The following is a 12,698-nucleotide window of genomic DNA, read 5'->3' on the forward strand; positions in this document are numbered from 1 at the left end:
TAGTTCTTCAGTGGAACTAAGAATTAGGGAGAGCTGTGGAACTTCAGTAGAGGGAACTATTTAACTTTCTTCAGCATGGAAAAGATAAAGCTAGTGGTGGGTGGGGAGTAAAAGTGGTCTATTAAATCATGGATGGCAGGAAAAGATAAATAAGAAATGACTGTTCTAATTTAACAACCAAGGGCATGTAATTAAACCAACCTGATAATTTCAAATTAACTAGAAAATATGCTTCTTCGTGCATGTGTGATCTGGTTTTGGGACTGCTTGCCACAGGACATTGCAGATGCCAAATTTCATGCTGTTTTATAAAGCAGTTTAACGAATTCTAGGAGAAAACAATCACTTATGTCTTCTAAATACAGATACCAGCTATGGGATGGAATCCCTGGAGTCTTGCATTGTTGAATTTCTAATACATCTACTGAGTAAAGCATCATTATTTGCATATCTGTTTAAAAGTTTTCTTGGAGGCATCTACTACTTATTGCTGTCAAGGGCATACAGGTCATTGTGGACCTTTGGACTGACCCAATATAACTTCTTGTGTGTTTAAAGTGTACATTTTGCTACATAAAATCAACACTATTTACCATTTTAAGTGATTTTAATGTTTTCCACGTGTGTTACAATTATTGCTGATTATCACTGGAACTTGACTTCTGTAAACATAATTGTGAGAAATATTTTCCACATATTCCTAATTAGTAATGTAATCCACAGGAAATTTGATAAAAATGGCTTTGAAATTTAGAGCTTCAACTGTTTTTAAATGCATTCCCATATATCAGTTGAAATTCTAGGTACTGATAGTCCTTCTGAAAATTACCAAAATTATGGTTTTGTTTTCTTTTTCCTTTGAGGCAGCAGCTTTTTTGATCTCAGTGAGATAGATAAATATTTTTGAGAATAATTCAGTCCTCCTTGCCATTTCCCCTCACCCCAGCTTTAAACCAGGATTTATTTGAAATCTTGGCAGCACGTTATTTTTATTATACTTAATAGCAGGTGAAAATGAGCCGTGTGTTAACCACACTGTCTGTACATTGTATTAAAAAAGGGCATTTCCCCTTGGATTTTCATTACTTGATTGGCCACAATGTAGAATAGAATAGAATAAACCAGGTTGGAAGAGACCTTTGAGATCATCATGTCCAACCTATCATCCAACATTACCTAATCAACTAAACCATGGCACCAAGCATCCTGTCAAGCCTCGCCCTGAACACCCCCAGCGACGGCGACCCCACCACCTCCTTGGGCAGCCCATTCCAGTGGGCAATCACTCTCTCTGTGTAAAACTTCCTCCTAACCTCCAGCCTAAACCTCCCCTGACGCAGCCTGAGACTGTGCCCTCTTGTTCTGGTACTGGTTGCCTGGGAGAAGAGACCAACCTCCGCCTCACTACAACCTCCCTTCAGGTAGTTGTAGAGAGCAATAAGGTCACCCCTGAGTCTCCTCCTCTCCAGGCTAAGCAACCCCAGCTCCCTCAATCTCTCCTCATAGGGCTTGTGCTCCAAGCCCCTCACCAACCTTGTTGCCCTTTTCTGGACACGCTCCAGCAAGTCAACCTCCTTCCTAAACTGAGGGGCCCAGAACTGGACACAGTACTTGAGGTGCGGCCTAACCAGTGCAGTGTACAGGGGCAGAATGACCTCCCTGCTCCTGCTGGCCACACTGTTGCTGATGCAGGCCAGGATGCCATTGGCCCTCCTGGCTGCCTGGGCACACTGCAGGCTCATGTTCAGCCTACCATCAACCAGCACCCCCAGGTCCCTCTCAGCCTGACTGCTCTCCAGCCACTCTGTCCCCAGCCTGTAGCTCTCCATGGGGTTGTTGTGGCCAATGTAAACATAATAGCTATCAGTGCATGCAGCGTGAAAAAGAACTATAGAAAATGACAAAACCAGTTATAGATTAAGCTGTCTTTGTGTAAAGCATACACAGTTTGTTTTTTTTCTGTGTCCCTTCAATGTTCATTCTGGTATTAAAAACAATTACACTTTGGGTCTTCATTTCCCCTAGTGGAAGGGATTTGACTAAATTGTCATATTACAAGTCTTTAGAAGGAAAGTGGTAGGCACTTGGTCCTCCAACCTGAGGCACTGAGTGGGGGGGAGGGGAGAATATTTACAGAAGGATTTTTTTGTTTGTTTTTGTTAACAGTTTTTGCTGTGCCTGCTGCATATCTGCTTTCCTTAGTTGATGTGTTACTGGGTGCCTCAGGAAAGCCTGGTGCTAGACCACTCAGGTGTAGTTTCACCTGCATCTAAGATTTAGTCATCCATTACCTGCTTTTCATTGCTCAGAGGTTTTGCTAGGAGAGATATATGAATAGTCACTCCCTGTTTATTTCTACCAAACTGAGTAAGTTTTTTAATATGCATTTTAAAACAGATATTTCATCCAAAGTAGTTTAGTAGAAGACTTGTACGTGTTCTGTTCTGAAAGCAGTAATCTCTGGAAGAATTAAGATGAAAGTGAAATAGGCAAGGACAGGCAAATGGGGAGATAGCTTCCTTAACTTGCTCTTGTGTGTCACTAACTCGTATGTGTTCAGCTATGTTAATATTTTACATACTCTTATAAATCAATTGTTGCTCCTATTCCTTCTGTATCTTCTTTTATTGTTTTTCTTTATGCACAAAGTCTGCTTATTATGCCAGATGAAAACTTTTTTTTTCCCCCCTTAGACACTTTCCAGCTGGTAATTCCTTGAGGTTTTTGCTGACCTGTTTCCAGTTTGAAATACAACGAATGCTCCATCCAATTGATTCTGACTTTTCAGCAGCAGGATTTAGAGCATCACTTGCTCACTTGAAAAGCTCATCTGTTTCCTCCCTTGTAACTTTGTAGATAAAGCACTGATTATTTTGCTGAGCTTTCCTCTGCTTTATGTTGACTAAATATGCTTCCACTTAATGGAAGGATTTTGTCCAGAGGGCATCACTTCTGTAATATGCTTTTTTTTCAGAAGCGTATCACTTTCTTTCATACATTGTTTCTGGAAAACCTTTCATGCAGTCAAAACTTTCCTGGCTTAACTTTGTTTCAAAGACAAGTAAGTTTAAAAAAAACCCTTTTTTTATGCACTTGGAAAATGTAACATTTCAACCACTTAAGCAAATTTAACAGTATTAAAAATTTTGGTGTTCTAATACCTTTTTGAAAATAAAAAATGTTTGCTTTATGTATTTGTCTTAACTCTAAGTATGTATAATCAATGTATCTTTAATTTGTTAAGTTATTTTGGCATTAAGATTTAACATCTGCAAATATTTTGTGTTGAAACATGGACTACAGATGTTTGGTTTGGTTTTCTGCTGCCTTCTGCTTCTCACTTCAGCAGCTGCATGCTGCAGTAGGTAATGTCTCAGTGTGAGGGAGAGAATTAAACTTTAGAGCAGGTGAGACCTTGTCTTATTGTATAAAAAGGAGTCAGAGACTTTGAAATAATTGCAAAGTTGGGGAATGTGGAACAATTTCTTGCATGGGACCTGCCCTTGCTTCCCTGTTCTGTTTTTGGGAGAGGGAAATCAGCCCATCCCTGCAGCTGTCGTACAATAGACTCAAGAAATATGTTACTGGATTCATCATATGTTTGAGAATTGCTGCTCACTTCATCTTAGTAATGTGCACATTACCTTCCCAACCAAATATTGTGGTTTATCTCTTCTTCACATTACAAGAATTTTATAAATGTGTTTTCTGTGCTCTCCACTAGTTGGATTTGGGTTTACATCAAAAGATACTGAGGTTGGTGTCTTTTAAACTTCTTTTAAACTTCTTTTTTATTACCTTTAATTTTCTAGTCATGACTAGCATATGCAGAAATGCATAAAACCAGGTGGTATGTTACTAAGCTCCTTAGCTGTCCTGTGTGGTGGTTCTTTTCATGTGCTGAACGAATACATCAATAGCTTGCAATACATACTTGGTGATCTTTTGTTTATATCTTAAAGTTGGCTCATTAATCTTCAAATAGAGCATGTAGAGCATGTATGTGAAAAGCTGTGAAAATTATTTAACCACAAGTCTGAAGAAGGCCCTCAAGCTTTTATTACTGGCTGTAATTTCTTCAGTAGATTATGTCATATTACTGTTTGCAATTTTAAGATTTGTTCAAAGTTTAGTCCTGTGCTGTTTCTTAGCAGGACTTTAAGTAAGCCCTTCTGTGTCTTATGAACTTCTACTCAGTTGTTCAGTTATTCTGAGGAAGTGTTGACAAACTGATAGGTACATCTCTGAACTACAGTGCAGAAATCAAAGGAGTAATGATCATTGTTAGTGTTCTTAACATTTAATATGACGATACCTATTATTTTAGTGTATGATCACTGCAAAGTGAATGATTCAGACACACAGGCTTTTGTACAGGGAGTATACTGCTTCCTTTGTCTTCCATCTGATTAAGAAACTAAATCCCAGCAGTGACTTTCTAGCTGGAGTCAAAAAGAATGTTCCAAATTCTGGTTTAGTACAGTAGTGACAAGGCTAGTCTTCCCATAATTAGTCACTTTCCTAATACCACAGGGATGCTGCGGGGACTGGAGCATCTCTTACAAGGAGAAACTGAGAGACCTGGGGCTCTCTAGCCTGGGAAAGAGAAGACTGAGAGGGGGTCTTATAAATGCATATAAATATCTAAAGGATGCAGGCCATGAGGATGGGGCTCAGCTCTTCTCACTAGTGGCCTGTGACAGGACAAGGGGCAACCGGTACAAACTAGCACACAGGGGGTTTCAATTGAACTTTACTTTGAGGTTGATGGAGCACTGCAATAGGCTGCCCAGAGAGGTTGTGGAGTCTCCTCTGGAAATTTTCAAAACCCTCTCAGACACTTTACTGTGCAACCTTATCTAGGTGTACTTACATTAGCAAGGGAATTGGACTAGATGATCTCCTGAGGTTTATTCCAACTTCTGCCTCTAATAAACTTTTATAGTTTATAGCTGCTAAGCTAGTAAGAGCTAGGTAAGGTAGCTCTAATCTGTGCCCACTTACCAAATATCAGGTGATACACAATCTCATGTTATCCTGTGACATTCTGTTGGTGTGTCCAAGCCCTAGGAAATGTCCTTAAAATTTACAGTTAGGACTTTATTGCATTTAGATTGTGACTATGTTCAGCTATTCAGTTAATATGACTTCTCACTCTCCAACCCAAAGTGTCATAAATTCCATTTGCCACAGAGATTATTTCTTCATTGCTTGCTAGCTGCGATTTAAAAAATAACATAGGTTTATAGTAGTATTTTAGAGCAAAAGGGTGAAAGCAGCTTGTTGGAATCGCATATTATCTTTTTATTATCTTGAACAAATACTGTGCTGCTATTTCTGCTTTTCTGGATCAGTTCTGACACAGGCAGGGACATGGCATATATCCTGTCAAAATAATGTTGAGAGCGCACTGTTGCTTGGAGACTTTGCCCTGAGGAAAAACTTGCTTTTTGCAATTGTTTGAGCTCTATGAACCTCCTTTTTAATATGTAGGCTACAAAACCTCCTACAGAATTGGGATTGGACCAGCACAGATTGACAACCTAAATTAAGCTTAATTCTCTCATGCAATTTGGGGCTCTTTTTCAACATTGTACCTGATAGAGCAGTTCTCCGAGACCAGTTCAGATGTTTAGATTAAGTAATTACTGCTTAGCTTGACTGTGGGTGATGAGTTGAAGGGCTCTGTTTGCACTGAAGCATTCTTATGTTGCTAAAAACATGCAGATCTTTTACCTCAGCAGATAATTAAGGGGCTCTTGAAGGAGTTGCCTTGATTAATTTATTTTGATCTGTTAACTTGGGTGGATCTCTCACAATTATGTGCTCTAACAGCAGCATACTAGTCCTTAAGTTGAAAGTCTCCAGTATCATTCATAATCTCCATCAGATCTGAAACTAATTAGACTTCTTTACATTTTCTTCAGGGTTGTATCATTCACAAGCATTTCTTGTTTTATTTTTTTACATCATTTCTTACATTTGCTATCTTGCCATCCAGCATCCTTTTAAGAGTCTAAAATATTGCCTTGATGTTGCATTCTTTTTGTGTTCTCAGACCACATTTCTCAAAAGATTGTTCTAAAGGCTCATTCTCTGCTTGCATCTCTTTGCTCTGAATGTGATCTTTAATGCTCCTATAGCTCATTGATTGCATTTTCAGATAACTACTACTTTTCTTCTGCTAAACCACTACAAAATTAAACACTCCTCCCTTGAGGAATTTCTCATACATAAACTATACTCCTAAACAAGCAAGCCAACCACAAAAGCTTGCTTATATTCAGGTTATATAGGGGGGAATTTTTTCCCTGCTTCTGGAAGGTCTGAATGCATTAGGAATTTTATCCCTGCTTTTGGAAGGACTGAATGCGTTATAGGTTGTCCAGTTCCTGCTGAATATGGCTATCTTTGAGGGTAGATCTTTAAGGTAGCCCCTCCTATAGCATTGATCTGTTAGTCTTTGTTTTGCTGCTGCAGAGTGATCCCATAGCTTTTCGTAAGCAGGGGACTAAAAGGATCTAGGCACTGTCAGCTACTGGCTCTAGTCTTTCTTTAACAAGACCAGCGATTTGTCAAAACATTTTTACAATTCTAGTAAATTAAATAGGGTCCCATTTGAGATTTCCAAAGCTTGCTTGTTTGTTGGATGCAAATTGCAACAGACAGTTTCTTAAACATAGCAGACGTTAGTCTGTAGGTATGAACTTCTAGTTGCTTTTCCATTTAAGCACATCTTTCATCTTTCCTCCTTATTTCCTGCAAGCAGCTCTGGATTCCTCACCAATACAGTTACTCAGTGTTGAAGATGGATCTGGGTTGCAACTTGTCTCCTCAGACCCATGCAATATTTACAACAGACCACAAGAGTTTCAAAATTTCCAGAACAAAGCAGTTCTTATCCAGAGAAGACAAAAAGTGAAAAGTGGAATTTTGTTGTTTTCCCCTCTGACTTTAGCTTCTTCCTTCTTGGCCATTCTGAAGAATGGTCTTGGATTCTGAATTCCTTGACTGTTCATGCTTGTGGCATCTTCCAGAGCCTTCTTTTACAATTACCAATTCCTCTTGTCAGATGACATGATTAATCTCATGACAATAAAGCCAATCACTGGTGACCTGTGTCCTAAACCACTCTCCTGAAATTCAGAGTTCAGGAACCATCCTGCTTGGAATGGTAGCTGAAGAGGTATTATTTTTGTGCAACTTGACTGTATGGTGAAAAAAAGATTGATTTTTTTTTTTTTCCCCTTTTGCCTTTTTTTTCCTAGGATAAAAACCAAACCAAAATTAAACAAATGACAAAACAAAATAAAACAAACCCCCAACAACAGCAACAAAAAACCACCGCCAAACAACCAACCCAAAAAACTGAGCTCTGGAGATTCTGAAAATATATATGGAAAAGCTATGCATGTATCACATGGTAACTTTCTCTGCTTAAAAGAATGAGAAATGTATGGTGTCAGATGTCAAACGTCCTTTACTCCCATATAGGCATCAGCAGTGGTAGTGACATAAACAGCTACCCTAAGCTGTAGCAGGTTGAGGTATTTGACTACTTGAAAAGCATGTCTCACAGTTTGGGAAACCTTGTATCTCTTGAGTCATGGTGCTCCTAGACACATTGGTCAGTGAAGGGCAAACTAATTTTGTGTGATGAGAAATGTCTCTCCTGTGTTGTACACTCAGCTGGTTTTTTTTCTCCATTGCTTATTGCTCTGGAAGAGAAGTCAAAATACTGCAAATCATTTATGCTAATTTCTAAACAGAAGGATGACGTACGTTTTCTATGGGGTCAAAAAAATAAAGGAGCAGAACAAATTTTTGCTTATAACTAAATGTCACAACTCAAGTGAAAAGGCAAAATCAGAAAGAAATAGTCCTCTATGATTAGCCCATAAAACTGAAATTCTCCAGTGTAGTGTATGCTTCTCTCCAGTGGAACTGCAAAACTGTTTCAAAGTCATCTTTAATTAAGTTGATGATAAGGTGAGGTATTGTCTTTCTGTAGAACGTTTAAATATAATCAATTTTTTAAGGTTATGGTGCTACAGAGACCGTTCTGATCTGAAGCAGAGATGACAAACTTCAAGCTAACTGCTGCTGTTATGCTTGCAGTTATCCCTCTGCCAAGCAAATGCATGTGTGATGGCTGCAGCTTGCCCCCTTTCTCCCTGCTCCCTGAAGTTATCTAAGCTATCATATGTTTCCTTTTCAGCTAAGCTTCGATTAATTCTGACCTTGCAGTCTGCATCTGTAGAATAATCACAGAAATGGGAAATGCTAATATGTGCCTTGGGAGGCTGGCTCTCCAGTCCTGTCTGGCTTAATGATACAGCACATTTGGATTGCTGTAACTGAATACAGGCTCACCCTGCTTAGCCCCAGTATTTTTGTTTATGATGATTGTTTTTACACTATTTGAAATTATGCAGTTTAAAGAAATGAGAGGACCCAGGTAGGAGCTCCCTGACTGTAAAGATGAATGTAGCAACAAAAATTATTTTCTGGGTTTATCTGCTTATTGGGGATTGGAAATAATAATCCTCTATCTAATACGTGCTTATTCTGGGCCAAGGTTTTACCAGGTTATAAGTAGATGACTTTCCTTGACTGACTTAGCCACTTCACATCGGTATTCATTCTGTTTATGTTACATGTCTGGTTATCTTCTCCATTTGCAGAATCTATGAAGTATTTGACATATTTGTGTAAAGAGCTCAATTCCTGAAAATATGTTCTGAATTAGATGCTCTTATTGTACAACAATGCACTAGCAACATTTTGAGATTGCTCCAAGTGTTTCCCATCAGATCAGGCATTTAGGTTTCAGGTATGGCAGTCACACCTCTAAAAAAAATTCCAGTGCAAATTTTGAGATTGAGGTTGAAAACACAAAATTAGAAGTTTCTGTTCCGTTTGCCTTTCAGTTGCAGTACTTAGGAGTCACAAGTTGCTTCCTGTGGCTGCAATGGCTGGAAATGCCTCATTTCTTCTACAATGAAAGATTCTCTTTTCGTGGAATTGCATATCCTCAGAATAAAAAGTATTTAGAAATTCTTATAAGATCATCAAGGTGGTTAATATAAACAGTATACATTTTTCTTCCTCTTCCCTCAATTCCCCACAAGTATTTGTCTGTACAGAGAACTTTGCCTTTGTTGCTGGAGTGGCCAAAGCTATATTGAGCTGCTTAGTGTGAATATACATACACCTGTACCACGTGAAGGCATATTAACTGTAAACACAAGTGAAGGCTATACAATGTACTGTATAATTTGAGACCATAGTATTTTATGTCCCTTTTGCCTGTTGGCTTTTGGATGTTGAAATGATTCCATATATGCTATATGCAAGAAGAGTGCTCCAGAACTCAGAGGGATAAAAATCTTCCATTGGGAAAGCTTGTCTATGACACAGATTTATGCATTATTCATATGTACTTGCTTTTCTTTGCTTTACTGCATATGCCTGGTCTCTTTAATATTTGTAAGATAATTTTGAACTGTTCCATTATGCAACTTCAAATGCAGTTCATTGTTTTCCTTTGCTCCAATTGTTTCAAGGTTGGCAAATGAAGCAAATATTGGCATTCAAAGGAAAATAATTGCAAATATTATTTCTTCTTGGAATCTGTATGTATCTGTAAAGCTTCTGTAGTTGAGAGAAAATGACACAAGTTAGCATTTAGCATTTGATAATTTTTAATTTTCTTGTATCAATTACTTGTTTGTTGTTGTAAGTGCTAAATCTTGAATAATTTACTGGCTTTCTAATATGTACTGTCTGCAGTCTTTGAAGTTCAGTAGTCAATTGAAAGGTTTGCTGGAGCTGACTAATGATTCACCAGAGGAGAGGTTTGTTCTTGCAGCCATCTGGTAATTCTGGGTTCTCTGGAGGAAAGAGAAGCCTTTTGATAAAATAGATCAAAGCATCCTGCTCTTTCAGTGACTGATACCTATAAGTAACTTAGAAGGTTTTCAAAATGGTTTCACAATGCCTGTCTCATTTGCCAAACTTTTCTGTTCTGGTTATGATACAATGTTGGTTGTGATTGATATTTTAATTATATTTAAATCTTTAATTACATACCTCTTTTATGGACCATTTACAGAACTAAGTGTTTTGTTAACCCAGAGATTTGTAATTTACTAAATATTCTGTCATGATTAATAACATAAATGCTAAACCTTGTTCTTTGTCATGCTAACTGTACAGGTATCATAAAGGTAAGGGTGCTATCAAAGACTGTACATCTGCCATACCATAAGCCTAAGACATAGGTGTACCTCTTGGACTGCAGGTGATGCACAACTGTAATGTAAATATCTAGATATTTATCTCATAATATTTCCAGAATTAGTTCTGGTTGCAATTGGAATTCTGGTATGGGGTTTGCAGATATTTGTGAGTGAAGACAAAATATGTGAATAGAGTTAGGACAGGAAATGTGTGTCGCAATGTTCACTTGAAATGAAATCAATCTCGTACTGGATTGTACATACACATTTGAGATTTGTCTGGAATCAGGATATTGTTTCTATCCCATCAGAAGTTCCAGATGTGTGATTGCCTTGATCTCACATGTCCAGTCTTCTCAAAGAGTGAGTTTATTGCATCACAATTGTGGCACAAGAGGCCAAAGAGTGTGATGAAATTGGCTTTTATCTTGCAAGTTATTAAGTGAAATGATGCCGGAGTGATATTTAGTGCTGTTACAGTAGAAGGAAGGGAAGAGCCTTCACTTGCAACACACCATACCTCTGTTTATGGAAAGAGGCAGGATTTTCTTGCTAGGGTTGATTCAGTGCTCAGTGGGACCAAGGAGCTGTGTTTGTGCCATTCACCTTCTGTAATGACTGATACACTGATGAAAGAAAGTAATTTGACTCTGTATGTCACACTGTCCTCAAAGCCTGTCCAGGAATTTCAGAAATAGTTGATGTGCCTTGGGATGTAGCTTGTATCATCCTAACAGCTCTATGTACTGTTTATTAATGGGTTAACTTTGTTATTATTTAACCACCCAAAGGATTGGCTCCATGTCAAACAGCAGTGAATATTGGGTAGTTTTTAAGAACTTTATAAATTCAAAATACAAACTAGGTAACTAACCTGGTACTAAATTCTCTGACAATGAAACAATGGGAGTTTGGTGAAGGAATAGCCGATTTTTCACATTAAAATTTGCTTGAACTGAGATATGAAAAGGGCATGTAGATAGCAGAAGAAAATTCCATGTACTTGAGCTTGCTGTTATTGTTTAAGCCTCTCAATGAGCTATTCAAGACATATCTGGTGCTCACATTTCTCGTTAAGCCCACAATCAATAGTAAATCTGTAATCCATACTGCATAGTCTTCCACGGTTTCATGTTCTGCCTGCTGTATCTCTGAATCAGATGCCTGTGTTTACCTGATTGTTTATGTCCTTGTCTGCTCAAGATGTGTAGCTCCTAGCAGCTACAGTTGAACTTTATTTTATTTTTTTTTGCAGTGTGGGAACTTTGCTGTTTTGGTGGATGTTCGTATTTTGCCTCAAGGCTCGAGTAAAGACACCAGCTGGTTTTCAGATCATGAGAAAGAGGTACAACAAATATCATTTCTATTTCAAAAGCATGAGGCTGCAGAGGAAAAAACTTGGATTGACTTGAACTGTTGGGAATTTGTCAATGTTCTGAGAGTATTTTTAGTTATACCTAACTGTCGATGGTTTCTGCGGGACCCTTAAGTCAAACATAAGTGCTTTTTTGGTCACTAATGACCACTTTTAATTTGCCTTTTCATTTTTATGCTCTGTGTGTGTGCATGCATGCCTGTGTGCCTGCTGTTCTGGTTCTCATGCCTCAATATTTAATTTTAAAAACATGTATCTGATGAATATTTGTAAATTATCCTAAGTGATGTGAACCAAGTAGTCATGGGTATCGTGTCTGCAGATCTTGTTGGCGAAATATCTTTCTATTAATAGTTTTTCTGTGTTCCTAGACGTGCGAACGATGTTGCATTTAGATAATGCAAGGAAACATAATGACTGTTCATGATAAGCTCTAGTAACCATTGTATTTTATGAAATGAAACTCCCAGTCTTTAAGTGCGTCATCTGTATATCCTGACAGTAAAGACATTTTGCAAAGCCAGTGACCAGCAAAATTATGAATGGAACTTTCATCAGATTCAGTGTGATCTCTGTTACACTCTTGTGATGAGTTACTGGTGGGAGTTTTCCCCTGATTGAGTCTGTGTGGGAACCTGAGAAGTTCCCTATTGAAAATGAATGCAGGGCATGTTTCAAATGCCTGTGGACTTTCCCGCAAGTCTCTGTTACGGTAATTTTCAGCAGATACCTTTCCTAATAATGCTGTAATTAACTTGTCACTGCAGAGCATCCCGCTATGTCTCAAAGTAATAATTTTAAAGAAAATTAAAAGAAACAGTAAATAAATATCCTGAGGGAGTGAAAGCAGACTATTTAACAGCTTATGGTTCATCTGATTTGTGGTTTAAGCAATGCAAGAAGAAATAGGGGGAAATCTTCTAGACTTCTTTTTTTTTTTCTGAGCAAATGAACACTTATTACCCCTTCTATTTATAACCAGTTTTGCTGCCCTGGTTATCTGTCTTTGAAGTGTTTTCAAAATGTATTTTGTAAGACTGCCAAAACAAAAGATACGAATTTCAGGAAATTAGATCATGATT

The 12,698-nt window shown here is 38.1% G+C and overlaps 1 protein-coding gene across 1 annotated transcript in view; it reads left to right on the forward strand.

The window, feature by feature from the left end:
- SLX4IP (SLX4 interacting protein) overlaps positions 1 to 12,698 on the forward strand; it is an 80,846-nt gene that overhangs the window by 27,187 nt on the left and 40,961 nt on the right. Inside the window, exon 3 of the mRNA XM_054178733.1 lies at positions 11,497 to 11,586. Coding sequence (XP_054034708.1) covers positions 11,497 to 11,586 — 90 coding nt within the window. The remainder of the gene's footprint in view (positions 1 to 11,496; positions 11,587 to 12,698) is intronic.

Source organism: Dryobates pubescens, chromosome 3, assembly GCF_014839835.1.
Source record: "Dryobates pubescens isolate bDryPub1 chromosome 3, bDryPub1.pri, whole genome shotgun sequence".
NCBI lineage: Eukaryota > Metazoa > Chordata > Aves > Piciformes > Picidae > Dryobates > Dryobates pubescens.